The sequence below is a fragment of the Xyrauchen texanus genome, chromosome 15, assembly GCF_025860055.1.
Source record: "Xyrauchen texanus isolate HMW12.3.18 chromosome 15, RBS_HiC_50CHRs, whole genome shotgun sequence".
Lineage (NCBI taxonomy): Eukaryota > Metazoa > Chordata > Actinopteri > Cypriniformes > Catostomidae > Xyrauchen > Xyrauchen texanus.
This window is the reverse complement of record NC_068290.1, coordinates 38,395,965-38,418,602: the sequence shown is the minus strand read 5'-3', so window position 1 is coordinate 38,418,602 and position 22,638 is coordinate 38,395,965. Positions and strand designations below refer to the sequence as shown.

The window sequence follows — 22,638 nt, the reverse complement described above, 5'->3', positions numbered from 1 at the left end:
CAGGTTCCTGGGCACTACCATCTCACAGGACCTGAAGTGGGAGATACACATAGACTCAATTGTGAAAAAGACCCAGCAGAGGTTGTACTTCCTTCGCCAGCTGAGGAAGTTCAACCTGCCACCAGTGCTGCTGAAACAGTTCTACTCAGCAGTCATTGAGTCTGTCCTCTGCACTTCAATAACTGTCTGGTTTGGTGCAGCTACAAAATCAGACATCAGAAGACTACAAAAGGACAGTTCGGTCTGCTGAGAGGATTACTGGTTTCCCCCTGCCCCCCTTCAAGAACTATACACTTCCAGAGTGAGGAAAAAGGCTGGTAAAATCACTCTGGACCCCACTCACCCAGCCCACTACATTTTTGAACTGTTGCCTTCTGGCCGGCGCTTCAGAGCTCTGAACACCAGAAACGTCAGACACAGGAACAGTTTTTTCCCTCAGGCCATCCATCTAATGAACAATTAAATTGCCCCATTGAGCAATAATTATGTGCAATACACAGTTTAATTTTAATTTTAATTTATATTATCCAACTTATCCACTTCTGCCATTACTTACATTGCTCTGTACATAATATACAGTTTTTTGTTCTTTATATAACAGATTGTATTAGATTTGCACTACGTGTGTGTATGTGGGTATGTATGAAGGTGAGTGTATGTACGTATATGTATAATTATTTATTTTGTGTTCTTTTTTGTTTTTAATTACCTATGTCTTGCTGCTGTTTTTGGTATTGTTTGTATTGTTGTTGACTGGAAGCTCCTGTCACCTAGACAAATTCCTTGTATGTGTAAGCATACTTGGCAATAAAGCTGATTCTGAAATCTTCTGATTAATTGTTAGGTCCCCTACGTATTGTGCAGCATAAAGAATGTTCTTTTCTTCATGAATGTTTTGGTGATTCTCAATTTCGAAGTCTTTTTGATGTACAATTTCAATAAATTCAGGTTTACAGTTTACTCTGTTTGTGGCATCACATCTATGTTATGTCCTTACCCCAAGAAGAGAAGTAACATTATGTTAGTTTGTATTGCATTAACTAATGTTAATGTATATGACTTTTAATTTGAAAAATCAATTGGTCAATGTTGAAATTAACATCAACCAAGATTAGCCTAATAAGTGTTGTAAAGTATTGTTCATTGTTAGTACAGGTTAACTAATGCAGCCCTATATCTAAACTTAACTCTTGTCATGATCATTTAATACAGATAAAGCCAATCCCTTTCTCACAATGTGCATTGATACCAGATAGGGATGTAATGTAGTGCCTCTTACATCTCAAAAGCACTGTTTACATGGAGCAAACTCCACCCACAGGAATTAGGTAATAAATAACCAGAACTTTATCCACCTAGAAAATGTCCCACATCAAAAAGGGTGATTTACATTGACACTTTTACAGCTCAAATTATAAATATTGCTTAGAGAACAGTACACTTGCCCCATAGACATACTCTATACAAACACCTAAATGCAGACGTTTCTAACTAGGCAAGCTCGCAAGTACGCGTTGCATTCTCAATGTTTCACACAAGAGGTACAATATAGATCATTTGTGAGAACCATCTAATTCTATGGAGAATTTTCTCTTTCAAGTCAACAAGTGTCATGGTGGAGCCAGAGTTGGAGGAGAATTTTGCTGAACCAGTAGGTTTAAAACACTATTTATAGCAACTTTCTTGAATAACAGACGTTTTGCATTAACAAACCTTTGAAGGTAACTATTTATTTGTAACACACTGAGCACAGGTTGCAAGACTCTGACCTGTTTGGGTACTGGGCTGGATGCAGGTGGAGGTGCCAGACCCAGCTGATGGTGGGTGTTGATCCCAAATGTGTAGACATACCCCTCCTCTGTCAGAACTACAGTGTGATCTCGGGCCGCTGCGATTTGTGAGCAGTGATGGGACAAAAGCCCATCCACCATCCGGGGTACCTATAAACAAAGACACCAAAATCTTACAAAGACAGCAGATGCAGAAATACAGTTGCCACACCACCAGAAACACAAAACCTAAATGTCTCACCAGATATGTCTGTTCATCACCATGCCCGAGTCGTCCCCCCAGTCCATGTCCACAAGTGTACACCTGACCCTTCTGGGACAGGAAGATAGAGTGGAATGTGCACAACACCACCTGAATGAACACAACAGCATTGCCATCATCATTCAAGATGACTTTCACACAGGCCTCATTTGCACCTGATCTGATCACAAATAGACAGAGCTAAATACAGTTGCAAACATTTTGTGAAACGACCACTCAAACAACACTTGGAGGTAGTCCAAAACACATCTGACCTCACATTTGTAGAGTAAACATTAATGCATCCCCAACAACATAAAAGCCTCTTTACCTATGAATCAACAATTGAGCTAAAACAAGCGTTTTAAACTTTGCCTTTGATGTAGTAATAAGTCACAAGACATACAAGAACCAATGTTTTGTCACCAATGACGTCCAAATTTCTGTCATTTTTATTTGTACAGTGCTTTTCACAATACACATCGTATCCGAGCAGTTTTATGTAAATGCATGCTGAAATCATTCTGTAATCACAAAGTGATTGCAAGGTTTCAAAAGACTCGATATACACTGATTATGACCAAAACATTAAGACCACTTGCCTAATATGCTGTTGATCCTCCCAAGTGCTGCCAAAATAGCGCCGACCTGCCAAGGCATGGCCTCTACAAGACCCATGTAGGTGTCCTACGGTATCTGGCATCATTAGCAGCAGATACTTCAAGTCCTGTAAGTTGCGAGGTGGAGCCACTGGGGATAGGACTTGTTGCTCCAGCACATCCCACATATGCTCAATCGGATTGAGATCTGGGGAATTTGCCAGGGCAACACCTTGAACTCCTAATCATGTTCCTCAAACTATATCCGGACAATGTGTGCAGTGTGGCAGGGCGCATTATACTGCTGAAAGAGCCCACTTCCATCAGGGAATGCCATTGCCATGAAGGGGTGTACCTGGTATGCAACAATGTTTAGGTAGGTAGCACGTGTCAAATTGACATCCACAAGAATGGCCGGACCCAGGGTTTCCCAGCAGAACATTGCCCAGAGCATCACACTACCTCCACTGGCTTGTCGCTTTCCACAGTGCATCAAGATGCCATCACTTCCCCAGGTAAACAGCGCACATGTACACGGCTGTCCATGTGATGTAAAAGAAAACGGGACTCCTCCGACGAGGTGACGTTCTTTCACTGCTCAAAGGCACTTTTGACAGTGGACAGGGGTCATCATAGGCATTCTGACCAGTTTACGGCTACGCAGCCCCATACGCCGCAGGGTGCGATACACTGTGTGTTGTGAAACATTCCTATTCCTCCCATAATCATCATTAAAATGTTCTGTGACTTATGCCACAGTAGACCTTCTGTCCGTTCGGGTCTTCCTTCTGTCCAAATGGGGATAGCTTTCATTGCCCTCACACAACGATGAGACTTGGGTGCCCAACACAGTCACCGGTTTGTAGGTACTTACCACTGCTGACCGGGAGCACCCCACAAGTCTTGCCATTTCAGAGATGCTCTGACCCAGTTGTCTGGCCAGAAGAATTTGTCCCATGGCAAAGTCACTCAGGTGTTTACTCTGCACTATTTCTCCTGCATTCAACACATTGGCTGATTGTTTGCTTACATCTAATATACCCAGACCTTGACATGTGGCCTTGTTAGAATGATCAACGTTATTTGCTTCACCAGTTAGTGGTCATAATGTTTTGGCTCATCTGTGTATGTATATGCACAAATTATACAGACTAGCCTACTTTTACAGTAGTTTTATGGGGTGGTTTGTGCTTTTTGGAGCTTGACAGCCCAAAATCATTATTCAGTGTTAGGTGTGTTACCCAAAAAATAACCCACTAAACTTCTCTGGAATTGTAATCCGATTAATTTACCTATTTACTTCAAACAATCACATTACTTATTCACAGAAACGATTTGTTTTTACCGATTAAAAATGTCTATATTTCCTCATTGATTGTTGTTGTCACAGAACATATGAACATATGAACTCATAAATGCATTAAACTCTGTAACCCAAGTAATGTACTTAAAAGTAATTACCTTGATTGAAAGTCAAAAACACCTATCTGATTACAAGAATTTTAAATATAAGGTGGAATTATATTAATAATACAATAAATACTTGGTGATCAGATTACACCCAACACTGCCAATCCCAACACCCTATATGGAAAAAAGCTATTTGAAGATTTTTCATATTTTTTTCTTTTGCTTTCCATGGAGGAAACAAAGAGCATCATATAGATTTGGTGTGACATTAATATGAGTAAATAATAATAGAATTTTCATATCTGGGCGAACTATTGCCTAAATACATCCACCAAACTTTGGATACAGTACATTTTAAGACATTGCAAAAACTGAAAAGTAAAGTCAGTTCTGAGAAATGCAATAATTTCATACATTTAGCGTTGCTTAAGCATCAGAATACTTTTGTGGGCCACTGCAAGTCAAACAATAGCCAAATCCACATGGACAGCTTCAGCATTGAGATCTTGACATAAAAACGGCAGGACAGAATGAACCAGCTGTGTTCTGTTCATCATGTGGGCTTGACTTTTAGCCATGACAGCGCTGCCCTTTCTCCACAGAGAACGCCAGCACTGGATTGGCTCAGAATCAAGTACAGCGGAGGAGGGGTGCGAAGGTCAAAATCATCACTAATTTAATGCACTCCTCAAGTCCTAAACAGACGCAAGAGATGTCCTGTAAAGCATCCAAACCATGCGCTAAAAGACCTGACTGGCACATGCGCTCACTCGCTGTCGTACGCACGCATTCGCAGCACTTATTTAATCTGCTCATGTTATCCCTGAATGAATATTTTAATATTTAACTGAAAGCAGCTGCAGAACAGCATGGCAGGTCACAATGCTCTCTCTTTCCATGTAAGAGGGCATCGGTGGGCCATTGAAAGGGTCGGGAAATAGGATCCCTGCCATCACAATGAGTATTATAAAATTAAAGGACCACCCTGCACTTCAGAAATTAAATAGCCAACTTTAAGTAAGGATTAATATAGTTTTTAATATTTACATTTATTACTTATTTCCATTTTATTTTCAATTTGTTTTGTTAATTTTGTCTCTATTATAGTTTTTCAGTGTTTTCAATTTGCACCTTAGTTTTAGTATTTTACTTTTTTTTTTTTGCTACTAAAGTAGCCCTAAAAAACTTAAAATCAACTAATATCAATATGACTAGGAGTTTTTTTAGTTTGTGATTTAATACCAATCCAGTCATCATGGCGAAAGCCAGGTATACTGTAAGTGTAATATATTGGGAAAAGAAAATAGTAATATAGTAAAAACCTATATAAAGGATCTTTTAAATCCATTTCATTTTAGTTAGTTTTGAAGTCAATTAAATGTATTTTCATTTAGTTGTTAATTTCATTTTTACACTAACTACACATAAAAACTAAAATTTAAGTGTCTTTTCTATCGTCCTAAATTTGTCAGAGTTGACGTACTACTTTCACTTTGAACGTCCATCTCAACCTCTAAGATTAGAGGTGACTTATCCTTTGAAAAATGCCCAAAATACCAAGTGAAAGGCTGACAATGGGATTATGCCACACTACTGGATCACATTTCGCATCCACATGAGCACGTTGATTATCTGTCCAAAATGCAAATGAGCCCCCGATATGACCAGAGAGAGAAGGGAAATTTATACAGCGATAAAAGCATGATGTTGGCGTGAGTTCGGCTTTCAGGTTGAGGTCTGTCAATGCCTTTAAGGTCATCTTACAGTATCTGTCCACTGGTGCAGAGTGAGTGGACTTTTTAATTTAATGACAAGCTCATGCAGAAGATTGTGGGATTAACAGTCGAGCAGAGCAAGTGGTGAGAGCATCGAGGAGTTGAGAAATGCCTTGTGGCAACCAATCACTGTGAAGTGACGGTAGTGACACTTATCACTTAGGCTCGGTCACATTTACTTTTTCACAGAGACAAAGGTGTGAGCGGATGTCAAGAGAGTGTGATGCCTGCACAAACTAATTGTCAAGCAGCCTTTTTTTTAAAGAAAATCACTGCTTAATTATTTCCTAGTCCATTGTGAATAGCGTAGCGATGTACAAAGCTATGGCCACACAAAGGTCGCAGTCAAAACAAGCAGCTTCTTATTGGTCAACACTGCGATTTTGCATGTCAAAGTTCACCAAACTTGAACATGTGATATTAGTGTAGGAAACTTATTTGCTACAGGACGTCCATGAGACAAAATTCCTGATTGTGTGGATTCCTGTTCAGGTGACTGGATTTTGCAAAGAGGAATTTCGCAGTGCATAGTTTATGGGACCGAGTTTCAACACTTTCATTGTTGCTAGATTTTGGCTAGATTAACAAACGTGTCTTAAAGTCACACCGTATGCATTCTTTGGGCATTCACAAATAAAGTTCACATTTCATCTAAACGTAATCATGCACTGTATATATAGTGGGCCCAAAAAGCATTTAGACACTTGAAACTTAAGTCTTTAGGAAAAGTCACACTTAAACATTTTTGAATTTCATTGCATTAGATAACAAAATCAAGTCAAGTGTCACCCGCATTTTGAGCAGGATTTTTCAGCGCCAGTGTGGACAGAGCAAAGGCTCATGAAAATCTGCAACACACACTAGTTGCGAGTTCCCAACACAGCAGGAACATCGTTTTCATCTCCGAAAGCATTTTTGAGAACAATTTACAGGGAACCAAAAAGGTTGACAAGTTTCCACAGATGGTTGTAAGGATCCTTGGAGATCTTTGTTTTGAAGGAGGTGCCATGTGAGGAGCCTGTTATCAAGGCAACACTCGTGAGTCCCCTGTTTTTACCATCCTCTCTTGTTGTCACACATAACCCTGGGGAGTTTTAGTCCATGCTACCTTGTATAAACCCTGGGGAGCTGCTTTATACAGGAGGATTTCGTAACACTATGTGCCTGATCAGCAAGAATGAATCATGCCTGAATCTGATTCTAATAGAAGAAAATAAAGTTAGAGAGTGACCAAATGTACCTGTTTCACATAGACTCCAGACCTTGAAAACAGGTCCACAATCTCAGGATGGTGTCTGCTCTCCTGGTTGCCATGTCCCAGACTAAAATTTGTGTTACGTCCCCAGGTGTACACCTCAGTAGGATCTACAAGGAGATCAGATCGAAATTATTATTTTTATTTTTTTTAAACTTCTAAAGTAGCAAGTCAGTTATTGTTAAGCTCCATTTCAGATGCATTCATTAAAGGAATAGTTCACCCAAAAATACTAATTATTTAATTTACAAAATGTACATGCTGCTCTTTTTAGTACAATGACAGCATAAATTGGCTAAAAAGGAAAGACAATTACCATAAGATTGTGAGCAGATTATTTTTAATGACGGTCATTTCCAAACATGGTTTAATTAAGTCAAAAAGTGTGTTTTTGTTAAATTACACAAAAAGTGTGAAAATATTATTTAATTTTATTTATGATACATAAAATAGCTAGCTGTGAAATTAGCCTTAGCAAGACAAATAAGTATGCCATTTTATTTCAAAAACATTTACTACTTTTCAACATAACATTACATGATTATTTTTTCAAATGAAGAGCTTCTATACAAATCCTAACAGCACAATCTGAAGCACAACATTGGACTTTCTTTTGTGTGCGTCAAATACAGTGTTGAACAGCAGTGTATCACAGCATTAATGAAAGCATCAATGAAAAATGTTATTCTGTACAACAGCATATTTGCTTGTGAGATATTGCATAAATATTATGTAATTAATATAAATATATATATACACACACACACACACACACACAGACACACATATATACATATATATATATATATATATATATATACACACATATATTAATTATAATTAACATAATTTATTATAACTTACCATCACCACTATATTGAATATATATATATATATATTTCTGTCATGTTTGTTTTTGAATTTCACGCATCTAGTTAAATTTAGTTTTTACTTCAGCGGAAAACTAAATTAACCCTTCTCAGTCATCAGCTTCTCACCTCTGGATAAACAGTTCGCTATATGGCTTACTGTGCTTATTAAACAGCAAAAGGCTGTGCTTTAACTCGAACATATAGTCTGCACGTGCTCGGCACTTCACAGTGAATATGCACTCTACTTTCTGTTATATAAGTGGCCGGTTTTATTCATTTTGAAACACGCAGCACATGCAGGCCATATTTGTTTTAATTACATCTCAGACATCTGTTGTTTAATCATCACACTAGAAAAATTTCACAATTTTAATTTGATAATTTGTTCATTTATACTTTCATTTTATCCTAAATACGTACAACTAACTGACATTCATCATTTTATAGTTAATTATGTTTTTCTGACTGGATTCTGTACATGTTTTACTCATCTCGTTTTTACTTACCAGTGTTTCGGAACACAACATGGGCTGGGCGGTCCTTCATGGTGAGGTCTAGAACAGAAAGTCCCTCCTTGTCCTGAATGGACAGTGATCCACCATGCTTCAACACAAAGATTCATTTTCCATTAAATACTCAAATTGAACTTAAAAATCTACATGAATTTTACATTCATGTTTTAATGACAGTATGCACTCAAGCTGACACAGACCCAACAGGTTTGCACAAAACCCAATGATCATGTTATCCAGTATGATTTGAGAACGCTCAGAGCATCTTTTTTGCTTCAATGAAAGAAAGGAAAACTGTCCTTTGCACAAATGAGTTAACATGGTCAGTGTCAAAAATTTGCTTAAATTTGATTAGTGACATAGAAACAGTGCAGAGTCTAAAATGTAAATTTTTATTTAATGTCAAAACCTTTCAAAATCCTATAATTTGCTGTTAATTTCCAGGTTTAAATGAAAAAAAAAACAAAAACAAATTCCAGATGTGGTCTCTGACGTTTGGACCCAACTGTAATACGTAGAGTTCTTATCAACGAAAGACAACTATGCAAACTAATGAACATTGAATGTGGTGAAAAAGAAGGTATGCTAAATTAATTGTAATAGTCCACAGGGTTTCAATGTTACACTCTGCAACCATTTGCACTAATTCTCACCTTGACAAGGGTCATGAGGCAGTGAATTTGCCCATAGAAGGCGCTGCGATGCAGAGCGGTCCACCCCGACTCTTTATCCTTCACCAGCAGGTCGGCGTGTTTGAGGTCCAGGAGCCACTGAAGCAGGTCACGCTTACCAAGAGAGGCAGCGAGGTGGAGAGCTGTGCGTCCGAATGCATCCCTCAGAGTTGCTGCATTGTGACAGTGGGCAGTCAGGTAGCCCTGCAGTCGCCCCTCTGAACCGCTGGTCAATGCAGCAGTCACCTCTTCCGCATGCCGCAGGGAACGGCACTTCGGAGTGCAGTCTGGGTCTCCCAGACTCATTTTATCTACCCTACCACCAAGTTATATCCTCACAGTCACACACAAAACAACCCACCTCCACCCACAAAAATATACCAAGTCTGTGCTTAAATTTGTAAAACTTGAAAAATGACTGCTAGAAACAAAGCTGCAAATGAAAACAGGGAATACATTCAAGGCATCTCTCGCTGTCAGGTGAATTCGGGGTGCTAGGATTGTGCATGTGTTGAGATTCCACGGCACCCTAGTGACCCCAGAGTGAAGATCTACTTCATCTCAGCCCACCATGTCAGCAACACACTCGAAAAAACCTTTTGAACAAACACTAGCATTAAAGAAAATACTATTTCTGTACAAAATCATACAAATATATTCCAGTTGTCTCAAAAATAAATTAACTTTTAGTTTAATACTTCAGTTCTGTGTACTGTCCATCCAAAAAGTCCATCTACTTTGAGGGGAAAGACTCCTTCCCCCCCAAAACTCTCCACTGTTTAAGCCTCCATAATTGCAAATGGTACCTGAAAAGAAAGAATGGCTTTTAAAATGAACATTAACTTCATTAAACAACAATCCCACCAAATGACAATTAAACTACAACTGCAGAATTTACAAAATCATGAAAATAATTCTGTTGTGATTTTTTTGGTCACATTACACCCATTGAAAGCCATGCTCTATAATTTATTAATAACCAAATAATCATTATTAATGCATATTGTTCATTTCATTTTTTCCCACCCAAAAGAAAAGAATAGTTTGTAAGTTTTCATATTTTAAAACTAATTCTTTGCAACATTTGTGAATAAAACAAAATATACATTTCACGTGCATGTCATACTTGTTATATTTAACTAATTTGTGAGAAATCAATTACTCGTTTTTTGAGGGTTGGTGTAATCGACTACAAAATTACTCAAAAATGCCCAACCCTACACATGGCCATTATTAACCCAAACAAAAGCATATCTCCAATCCTAGTGTCCTCCATCAGTGTTTTTGTTGTCTGAAGAAGAACGGTTGATACTACATTATGTCATCACAAGGCAGTAGTGTAGTCCAAGACTTACGCAGTGAATGCCCACCTAAAATAATTGATATATATGGCTGCCAGATCAACGAGTAGCCTTTTGACTCTGAACTTTTAATCTACTAAAGCGATGCAGCAGCACCGTTGAGTCAATCATTAGTGTATTTTATTATTATTTAAAAAAAAGTGTACAGAGCTTCTCTCTAAATGTGCACGGAGCTGCGGGAGTGCAACTGATGGCACAGGCAAGACAGACAGTTGGACTAAGCTGATCCACCAATCAGAATGTTTATTTCAGATGGGATTGGATATTTGCTAACCGATCATATTTTCCATTTCAGTAAGGGGAGGGACATTTCCAGTGTCTAATTCTGATGCTCAAGCATCCCTGGAGTAACCATCATTTGTGCTGCATTTCTCTGCTAAACGTAAATATATACATTTAAATTTAACTTTGTGAAAATACTGCATGTTATTGCACCAGTACTAGTATTTGATGCTCTTTGCAGATGCTGGACAACTGAGTAACGTAATTATATCAAATGTCTTTTTTGTGTGTGTGATATCAAATAATTGAAATGTATATTTCTAAATAGGAAAACAATTTCACTATACCTACATTATAGTACACAAATAAAACCAATAAACATTAAGGTGTAGGCTATATATGGTAATACAAGATAACGTGTTAACGTGAACATTCCTACACTCATATTTTTTCACACTCAACAGTTTTTGCATATCATGTATGTATTAGTAATTTTCATAGTGGCCTAATGTAAGGAACATAAGACATATATTTAACATCAAGTTACCATACGCAAGAAACTTACCCTGATAACATTTTGTAAATTCAAATGTGACTATAATTACAACAGACAATTTATTTTTCTTTACACATTTTACGTACTGTTTATAAATGTAAACCTATGAATTTTACAATCAAGTAAAATTCACAAATTCACAGTATGCTCACCTCTTCAGACACTACTGCACCACTGTCACAGGGGTATTTCGTAATAGGGGTATTGATGAATCATACTTCGATTATAAACATTTTAATGATTAGGGGTTTTTCTTCTCTTTTTTTAGATTACTATTTGATTTCAAAATGTAATTATATTTTTAGGATCAAGGTTCCCGACCTTTTACTCATGAATGTCCATGACTTCTCCATGATCCTTCCAATAATTTGTGAATAATTCACCAACAAATCGAGCATAACAATGGCTTGCAAGTTTTGCTCTACACAAGAGAAATTTTCTCATGTGGTTTAAACTAAAACAAATATATATTTACTTTACACTTTCCATGACTTTTGAGAATGCATTCATTTCCATGACTTTTCCAAGCATGGAAAACACCATTTGAAAACCCCTGATATTTCCCGGTTTTTGCATGACCATGTGGGAACCCTGTACTGTATGATGAGTCACACACAATGGGGAATGTCTGGGAAAATGGTAAAATTATAAAGATTTCAAGGTATTGTTAAAGTAACAAAAATAAATGAAGGTGTGGTTGAAGTTTCCAATACAGTTTTAATATGACCTTAATATTGCAAAAAGAAAAAAGTAGAAATTTGTTAGTATTAATAAAAATCAATCTGTGGGACATAAAAACGTTTGGACAAAAAAAGTAGTTAAAGAAACACCCTAAAATGGTTTTAGCTTTTGGTATTAATGCATCAATCTCTAGATATTTCTGGCCATTTAGAGCACCAACATCTTTTAGGCACATATTTCAAGACTTTGAACCATTAAACTAGCAAATATTCGTCAAATACGGTGATATTTAGATTTTTAGACTGCAACCCCTTTCATTAAAGCAATGTAATGCAATCAGTAGCATTTAATTTGCAATCAAGCTGTATGGAGTTTTAATATAAGCTTTACTTAGTAATTGTTAGATATAAACCCTTACTTCATGGATCGTGTACATTATATAATACAGGTTCGGATATGTCATGAACTGCTTTGAGTGAGTAAGTGACTGACACATCATCATCATTATCATTATGAACCATATTGGGCTGAACTATGCACTGAACAACTGCCAGATTAAAACACACAGCGACAGAATGTCTCTCACCTGACGCTAGATGAAAGAACAGGACATGTTTGTGTTCTCCCCTATGCAGCAGATGAACATATTTAAAGGACAGCTGGATGTTTTGCAGTAAATATGTTGCAGCAGAGTTGGTCGGTTTAGTAATATCTAGAAGTGGAGGTGCGCCGTAGTAAAACAATTTCTGATTGGTTCAATAGACTAGTATTCTTACATTTCATTGGACGGTTGAAAACACTTACTTGTATCTCTATATTCTATTGGACGGTACAGCACGTAAAGGTCTTAATAGTTTATAAACTTCTTGCGCCTGTGACACAAATAGAATAACTCTTATTTAATGGAAAAATTCAAGTTATTTATTTGCACAGATGGGTTGTTTGACGGTCTTTGCATATGCTGGTTACAAGCGGCGGGACGAGTTGGCAAGTGTGTCCCCACTCTTGCGTCAGCACAATTGGGGCGGGGCTTATGAGGAATGCCTTACCCATGAGTCACATGACTGACGTAACTCCTGTTATGTTAAATATAGGCTATACTTTACTGTATCAGAACCGACTAATGTTACAATATTAATTCTTATCTATATTGTAAACATAACAATAATGCCAATGCTTTGTGGATTTTTTTAACAGCATCATTCTTAATCTGAAATTAAATATTTATATATATTTATATAAATTGTATATTCTGGGTTCAATACAAATTAAACTCAATCTACATAATGTGTGGTATAAAGTTGATTACCACAATAAATTATTTTAATAAGTTTAAATAATAAACTTCTTTTCTATATACAGTATCTCACAAAAGTGAGTACACCCCTCACATTTTTGTAAATATTTGATTATATCTTTTCATGTGACAACACTGAAGAAATGACACTTTGCTACATTGTAAAGTAGTGAGTGTACAGCTTGTATAACACTGTAAATTTGCTGTCCCCTCAAAATAACTCAACACACAGCCATTAATGTCTAAACCGCTGGCAACTAAAGTGAGTACACCCCTATGTGAAAATGTCCAAATTGGGCCCAAAGTGTCAATATTTTGTGTGGCCACCATTATTTTCCAGCACTGCTTTAACCCTCTTGGGCATGGAGTTAACCAGAGCTTCACAGGTTGCCACTGGAGTCCTCTTCCACTCCTCCATGACAACATCACAGAGCTGGTGGATGTTAGAGACCTTGCGCTCCTCCACCTTCTGTTTGAGGATGCTCCACAGATGCTCAATATGGTTTAGGTCTGGAGACACGCTGGCCAGTCCATCATCTTCACCCTCAGCTTCTTTAGCAAGGCAGTGGTCGTCTTGGAGGTGTGTTTGGGGTCGTTATCATGCTGTAATACTGCCCTGTGGCCCAGTCTCCAAAGGGAGGGGATCATGCTCTGCTTCAGTATGTCACAGTACATGTTGGCATTCATGGTTCCCTCAATGAACTGTAGCTCCCCAGTGCTGGCAGCACTCATGCAGCCCCAGACATGACACTCCCACCACCATGCTTGACTGTAGGCAAGACACACTTGTCTTTGTACTCCTCACCTGGTTTCCACCACACACGCTTGACACAATCTGAACTCTCATCAGACCACAGGACATGGTTCCAGTAATCAATGGCCTTAGTCTGCTTGTCTTCAGCAAACTGTTTGTGGGCTTTCTTGTGCATCATCTTTAGAAGAGGCTTCCTTCTGGGATGACATGGTCTGAGCACTGACAGGCTGACCCCCAACCCCTTCAACCTCTGCAGCAATGCTGGCAGCACTCATACGTCTATTTTCCAAAGACAACCTCTGGATATGATGCTGAGCACGTGCACTCAACTTCTTTGGTCGACCATGGCGAGGCCTGTTCTGAGTGGAACCTATCCTGTTAAACCGCTGTATGGTCTTGGCCACCATGCTGCAGCTCAGTGTCAGGGTCTTGGCAATCTTCTTATAGACTAGGCCATCTTTATGTAGAGCAACAATTCTTTTTTTCAGATCCTCAGAGAGTTCTTTGCCATGAGATGCCATGTTGAACTTCCAGTGACCAGTATGAGGGAGTGTGAGAGCGATGACACCAAATTTAACACACCTGCTCAACATTCACACCTGAGACCTTGTAACACTAACGAGTCACATGACACCGGGGAGGGAAAATGGCTAATTGGGCCCAAATTGGACATTTTCACATAGGGGTGTACTCACTTTTGTTGCCAGCGGTTTAGACATTAATGGCTGTGTGTTGAGTTATTTTGAGGGGACAGCAAATTTACACTGTTATACAAGCTGTACACTCACTACTTTACACTGAAGCAAATTGTAATTTCTTAAGTGTTGTCACATGAAAAGATATAATTAAATATTTACAAAAATGTGGTGGGGTGTACTCACTTTTGTGAGATACTGTATATAAATAAAAACAAAGCTATGAAGCACATACAATGGACATGAATGGTGCTAATTTTTGGAGGGTTTAAAGGCAGAAATGTCAATCTTATAATTTCATTAAAGCACTAACATTAATTATTCTGTTAAAATGCATGTATTATTTAAGATTTGATATTTTTACAGTCATTTTCGGGTTTGTTGACATTACATTGTCATGGCTATAACTTAACAATTGGCTATATCTTTACAAAGAAAAGCTTAGTAACACTTTTTATCACACTAAAATCATGTTTAAACATATTGTTTATGTCTTGTGGTTATACTTTTTAAATAGTATGTTAACCTTTATGGATTGGTCATTCACTTCCATTGTAAGTACCTCAACGTAGCCCATATTTACAATAAATATTCAAGAAAAGGAGGGGAAAGTCAAAAATACACAAATATATTTGTGGTAATAGTGCCAAATTATTATAATATAACCTATTATAATATAGGCTAATATAAGTTTTATTACGCATTTAAAGAACGCCTTTCATAGTCAACTGACTAATTAAAATAGGCTACTCAAAGCATCTTGCATTTTAGGAAAACATTCAACTTTTTCAGTATTTACCTGTAGTACCAAAAACAATAATTCAGTTTTTTAAATAGTAATTTAAATGCATTAGTGTTTCATAATGTTTCCAGCAGAAATGTGCAACCAATAGTTGATTTACTGATGAAAATACTGTAAAAGAATGTACCACTCGTAAAACTTTACTGCCCCGTTGGTTTAGTTAAACTTGTGTGCTCCTCGATGCCGCCCTGTACGTTCATAATGGTACGGTCCAGTCCATAGTGTTCAGGGAGCGGCGGCGACAGAATCTCTTTCAGTGATCAGTGCAGAGGAGTTCTGAACATTACAGATGAAACACGGCAAGTTTGTGGATCTCATTTTCATTTAAAAATACCAAGAACGTTATTAACTACTGGATCATTTTGGACACGATTTATTCTTGGGATTCAACGCCACTTTTGGTGAAACTCATAGCAAGAAACATTTCGTATCCTTAAGAGGACTTGATAAAAAATTAAAGTGATCATATAAATGTGTGGATTTGACGCGCTTGGAACAGACACATCTTTTCTTGATTGTTTTGTTTTCGACTGTAACGGAACAGATAAGTGTCCAGGGAGATTTCCCGGGAAGAAATGAAAGAACAAAGGCAAAGAAAGATGTAAGATTTCCTGTGAAAGTGTCCTCTGGCAAGCACGAACGTTTCTTTAATTGCTGTGGACGATAATTACTTTTCCGCCGTTTGCTTTAAAGCGCGAAAATGTGCCAGCTCGGATTATCGCGTTTGCTTAAACTTGAGAGAAAACAAATGAGCATTTGTAACTTGACACTCTGTGTTTTACTCTTCCTGACGTGTTTTTGCTCACCTTCATCTTCATGTCCTGTCCAATGCTCGTGCGAAGCCACAACAGTGAACTGTGTAAACCAAGACTTAAAATCAGTCCCCCAAAACCTTCCAGAAATTATCACCACACTTAACATCAGTGGTAACAATATAAGGTCTCTAAACAACAAGTCTTTCCCCTGGCTGCTGGACCATTTAACAAACCTTTTTGTGTCTGGAAGTCAAGTGGAGCAATTAGACTCTGGGGTGTTTGACAACTTGCCAAGTCTTCGTTTACTTGACCTCAGCAACAATAAGATCATGCATTTTAACATTGAGGCTTTCCCTCAAGACAACATGGTTGATGTTCTGAACCTCAGCAGATCCTTTTATAATCGCTCATATGTACATATGTTTGCAAATCTTTTCAAACACAGCTTACCTAAGGTCTCCCATCTCGATTTGTCCAACAATGACCTGGTGCTCCTTCCAGAGGGCATGTTTACAGGTTTGTCGGAACTCACCATTTTGGATTTGAGGAACAACTCCCTTGTTGAAATTAGCACTGGCACTTTTCGGAGCCGGGCACTTCAAGAGTTGGACTTGCGGGACAATGCGTTAAAAGTGCTGCCAAACTCAACACTGGCAGAGCTCAGTTCCATCCCTGATTTGCGAGTCAGTCTTGCAGGAAACCCCTGGCGCTGTGATTGCAATATTGAAGACATGTTGATCTGGTTGAAGAAGCATGACTTTGCGGTAGACAAATTAAACATGACCTGTACCGACCCAATAGGGCTGAAAAACAGCCCGCTCCTACACCTGGAGCAATCACAGCTTCCATGCACCTACACTGGAGATCTGAATGGTGTTCTGGAGACCTCCTATGTCTTCCTGGGAATGGTTCTTGCCCTCATCGGGGTCATCTTCCTGCTTGTTCTTTACCTCAACAGGAAAGGGATCAAGAAGTGGATGTACAATATCCGTGATGCTTGCAGAGACCATATGGAGGGGTACCATTATAGATATGAGATCAACTCCGAGCCACGGCTTGCCAACCTCAGTCTGAACTCAGATGTGTGAGGAGACGTGGAATGTCTGCACAACTGGCATGTAATGACTTCACTCTAGCTTTTCACGAGTGTATCTACATTTATATATATATATAAAGGTCTGTGACATGCCTCATTTCTCATCACACAGGACAATAACTGGATTCTGCAGGTGTCAGCCTTGTTTTGCTCGCTGCAGCTTTCATATATGCTGATGTCTTGCAATAATGTTGTCCCGTGAAACATGAATCAAGCACATATGTAGAGAAGTTAGAATTAATTTTCTCTTTTTTTGATGGGACTGCGGAAGGGATCTCTTTTCTGAAGAATGCAAGTCATATGTTAAATCTGCTCGCAATGTCCGAACAAACTGTAATACGCATACATTTTTATGTTTTAGTTTGCTTTTCTTCTGCTAAAAACTATTCAAATTGCCATGCATGTATTTATGTGTTTTGTCATTGATGTAAAATCATGATAATATCCACTTTTTTATTATCAGTTATTGGGTTTTATATTTACATCGTTGGCTGGACATAGATCAGCGTTAACGCTTTACATGTATGTTCCTTTTGTTAAGGGTTTTATAAAGGGGTTCATTAATGACTAATAATTAATTTACTGGACAAATGCATTAAAAATAAATGCAGTTCTAATAACGTGAATGAAAAGGATGACTTTCATGCAATACTTGCCAAATATTGAGCTGTTTTACCCCACATATCATAAAGGCATAATGCCGCTTATTCAACATAATAATATTTTATAAAAAAAAAAAATTCTCCCCAATTTGGAAAGCCCAATTCCCAATGTGCTCTAAGTCCTCGTGGTGGCATAGTGACTCGCCTCAATCCGGGTGTCGGAGGACGAATCTCAGTTGCCTCCATGTCTTGTTGTGCGCATTACCGTGGAGATGTAGAGTACGTGGAGCCTCCACGCTATTCTCCACGGCATCCACACACAACTCACCACACGCCCCACCAAGAGCGAGAACCACTTTATAAGGACCTCGAGAAGGTTACCCCATGTGACTCTACCCTCCCTAGCAACCGGGCCAATTTAGTTGCTTAGGAAACCTGGCTGGAGTCACTCGGCACACCCTGGATTCGAACTCGCGACTTTACCCGATGAGCTACCAAGGCCCCCCTTATTCAACATTATGATTTATAAAGCATTTGTAATTGGCTTATTAGTCATTAATGAACCCCTTTATAAACACTTAACAAAGGGAGCACTAATGTAAGGTGTTACCGGATCAACTCTTCTCTGTGGGATGCCTAGTTAAATAAAAGGTCTTGCACTGATCCTTTCTCTCCAGTACAGTGATTTGACTGATTTTAGACAGGAATATCGGACGGCAAACTGGATTACCCACACGCATTCCTTTAGGTTGTGGTCACAGTAGGCTTTTTGCTCCATTCTCTTCAATTGATATATATGCAAATGAGTAAACATGCAAATAAGTTTTGTCTTAAGAATCAAAACATCACATACATTGATGTCTCAGCTTAATACAAAAAATGGCAACTTCAAAGCTGCATGGTTTGCAGTGCTGCAGAACATTTTAATCGAATTGATTGCGCATTTTGAATATTGTGCTTTTTACTTATAATTGATTAAAACAGAAGCTCGCAGCTTTACATCCTATCCTGTTGCATATATTCGTTATAGTAAGTTTTCATGCTCAAACCTGTTGTGGCTGCACTTTTACACTGTAAAATATAATTTGGTTTCTAAACCCTTTTAAAGGAATAATTCTGGCTCAATAAAAGTTAAATGCCATCGGCAGCATTTGTGGCATAATGTTGATTAGCACAAAACATTATTTCAACTTGCCCGCTTTATTTAAAAATGCAAAAATCGCAGTTCCAATAAAGCACTTACAATGGAAGTTAATGGGGCCAATAAATAAACATTAAAATACACATTGTTTTAAAAGTATAGACACAAGTCATAAACATTATATGTGAATTTACATGAAGTCAGTGTTATCAAATTAGGGTTTTACTAGTATTATGCTGTTTACCAGATTGCAGGGTTCACCAGCATAATTTTAATATTGGTAAAACTTGACAAAGATAAGATTAGTAAGCAAGAACCACATTAAAAGCAGTGTATATTTTAATATTTATTGACCGGCCCGCCTTACTGTAACCACAATCACAACTTTTTTTTTTTAAATAAACGAGGGTGATCACAATCTGGAAGACTATGCATTTATTTTTCAAAACTTTTTGTCATATAGAAGTCTGGCCGTGAGGGAAGACTGGTAAACAGGACCTTACACCTACTCAAGGTGCTGAAACTGCAAGCATTTGCATAACATTCATATACATCTGCCTGTGAAATCCCTACGCTTCCCTGTATAATTGTGATATTACCAGCACAGACATTCATGCAAAAGTAGACATGACTGATTATTTCCAGAAATAGATGTAATAGCCTGCATGCATTTAAGCAGCCTTGTTCTATGTAACTAATGCTTGAGAAGCACTGCACTTGGGCGCAGGTTGAGTCATGAAATCAAAATCATCCATACTTAGTTTCCTAATACAAGTTGCTGATCTTATTGTGTGCAATTCATCAGAACACAGAAAACTAAAGAAAAAGTTTGCCTTTGTGATCTTTCATCAAAATGTAAAAACTTGCTCAGAAGAACAAGATAGATAAAGGGCTTTGTGTTAAATGAGCTACTTGTAGTGTGGACCACAGACAAAGGTACATCCCTGACATTCACATGCCCCATTGGCTGTGTGTAGCTCCTGGCTACCCATCATTTTACTTAGTGTTTCTCAGAGTGTGGGCATGATCAAACACCCCGTTCTCAAATCTTGTTCCCTTTTACACATTTCAATTTGCAGCTGTGTCATTATATGCAAGAACCAATTAAGTTTGTGCGCAATTGCTTCTCTACCCTTTTCTCCTTATTTGGTTATATTTGTGTTCACTGTGCTGCATTCATGTAAACGATGTTCTCGCATGCGTGTCAGATTCAGATGGGTGAAAGGGAAGATTTTCAGTTAATTAAGACTTAAACACAACGCTATCATAGCGTTTCAGAAGATTTGAAACATAGTGCAAATGTGATATGGATGACTTTTATGGTGAATATATTATGGTGCTTTAGGAGGTTGAGAGACACATTCATAATCCTCTTATCCGTCATCCTTGTATTTCATGAATGAAAAATGTCATACTGGTTTGAAATGACTCATGGGTAAATAAAATATGACAATTTAGATTTTTGGGTGAGCTACTTTATTCAGTATATTAACATTGCTCCTGTAGTATCACAATTGATTTATATTTGTGGATATTTTAAATATATAATTCAAATGTTTGACATATTTTTAATTTATCACAAAGTATACAGAAAATGACTGATCAATGCAGGCATAGTACCAAAAATGTAATCCAGAACTTTTCATTATTCATCAAAATGTGACAAGAAGCTGAAAGAAAATGCAATTTTTTTCTTCACTCTGTTTCAAAGAGGTACTTTCCAAACATTAAAATAACAATTTGAATCATTGATTTTACCCAACTCTTTTTCAGCTTTAAAAAATAAAAACTGCAACTGTGATATACAGTATACTTTTCTACAAATAACATGTTGTGTTAAATAATAAATATTTAATTGAGTTTTGTTTTGTCTACAACCCCTGGAAAAATTAAGGAATCACCACACTTGGAAGACGTTCACCCAGTTTTTTTACTTCGTAGCAAATAAACAAATCACAGATACGACACTGTGACGAGGAGGGCATGGCCAGGGCGTGAGGATGCATGGCCGGCACTGAGTCAACTCATCAGCGGGAGTGAGATAAAGGGAAGCCGGAGACGCCATGTAGAGAGAGAGACACACGTGGCCACTGAGTTTATTGTTTGTTTTAAGTTGAGTTTGTCATTAAAGTTATGTTGACTGTTCTGCTGATTCCTGCCTCCTACTTGACCATCCCTTACCCATTACAGACACAAAACAATTTTTGTTTAAAAGCTGAACATTCTAGTTTCGTGAAGCATCCCTCAAACAAATAAAATGACATTATTTTAATTTATGGCATAATTTTTTCAGATCAAGTAGAGGAGAAAATTATGGAATCACTCAATGTTGAGGAAACAATTATGGAATCATCAATTCTTTGTTCTCCTCTGGCTTTTATGACAGCCTGAATTCTTTGAGGCATGGACTTCACTAATGAAAAACAATATTTTCCATCAAACTGGTTCCAACTTTCTCTAATAGCGGTTGACAGATCAGCTTTGCAGGATGGAGCCTTGTCATGGACCAATTTATTTCAATTTCCACCATAAATTTTCAATCAGATTGCAAACAGATCCAGACTGTTTGCAGGCCAGGTCATTACCAAACCTATTTTCTATAGATGGAATGAGAAAAGTATCCAAAATTTCAATGTGCACCTGTGCATTGACTGTTGAGGTAATGATTGCCATCTCCGCTGGTCCTTTACCTGACATGCAACCCCATATCATAAACAATTGTGGAAATGTGATTGTTTTCATCAGGCAGTCATCTTTATATGTTTCAATAGAACAGCACTAGACAAAAGTTCCAGCATCATCGACTTGGCCAATGCAGATTCATGATTCATCACTGAATATCACATTCATCCAATCATCCACACTCCATGTTTACTTCTCTTTAGTCAACTGTTGCCTGGTTTTCTTATGTTTAGGTGTTAGTGCTGGTTTTCTATATGTAAATCCCATTTCATTCAGCCTATTTCTTACAATTCTGTCACAAACATTGACTCCTGTTTCCACCCATTTGTTTTTCTTTTTTGTGCATTTTCTATTTTCAAGGCATACTGCTTTGAGTTTTCTATCCTGACGCTTTGATGTCTTCCTTGGTCTACCTTTATGTTTTCCTTTTATAACCTTCCCATTTTGTTTATACTTGCACCAAATTTTAGACACAGCTGACTGGGAACAACCAACTTCTTTTGCTTCTTGAAGAAGGTTTATAATACTTTACATTGTTTCAATTGACAACTCTTGTTTGGGCCATGTTTCCTTTCACTTAGCTAAGTCCAACAGCTTGTTAAGGTCTGTAAGCACGAATTTGCATTTTTAGACTTGTATCGGTATTTGTTTTAGAAATGCAAATTATAAGGTGATTCCATATCACCAATTCCAATGTTTTTCCTAAACATTGAGTAATTCCATAATTATTTCCTCTATTTGATTTAATATATATATATATATATATATATATATATATATATATATATATATATATATATATATATATATATATATACTGTATATATATATATATATATATATATATATATATATATATATATATATAC

General features: G+C 37.6%; 2 protein-coding genes across 2 annotated transcripts in view; one reads left to right on the top strand and one right to left on the bottom strand.

The window, feature by feature from the left end:
- ibtk (inhibitor of Bruton agammaglobulinemia tyrosine kinase) overlaps nucleotides 1-12,886 on the bottom strand; it is a 43,832-nt gene extending 30,946 nt beyond the window's left edge. The window contains 6 exon segments of the mRNA XM_052144466.1: nucleotides 1,770-1,940; nucleotides 2,032-2,142; nucleotides 7,056-7,180; nucleotides 8,449-8,545; nucleotides 9,108-9,931; nucleotides 12,532-12,886. Coding sequence (XP_052000426.1) covers nucleotides 1,770-1,940; nucleotides 2,032-2,142; nucleotides 7,056-7,180; nucleotides 8,449-8,545; nucleotides 9,108-9,431 — 828 coding nt within the window. The 5' untranslated portion in view covers nucleotides 9,432-9,931; nucleotides 12,532-12,886.
- Nucleotides 12,887-15,735: 2,849 nt separating this feature from the next.
- Nucleotides 15,736-21,128, top strand: LOC127656509 (trophoblast glycoprotein-like). Its single transcript, XM_052144892.1, has 2 exons — nucleotides 15,736-17,366; nucleotides 17,457-21,128. The coding sequence occupies exon 1, from the start codon at nucleotides 16,194-16,196 to the stop codon at nucleotides 17,334-17,336; it is 1,143 nt and encodes a 380-aa protein (XP_052000852.1). The 5' UTR covers nucleotides 15,736-16,193; the 3' UTR covers nucleotides 17,337-17,366; nucleotides 17,457-21,128.
- The last annotated feature ends 1,510 nt before the right edge of the window (nucleotides 21,129-22,638 follow it).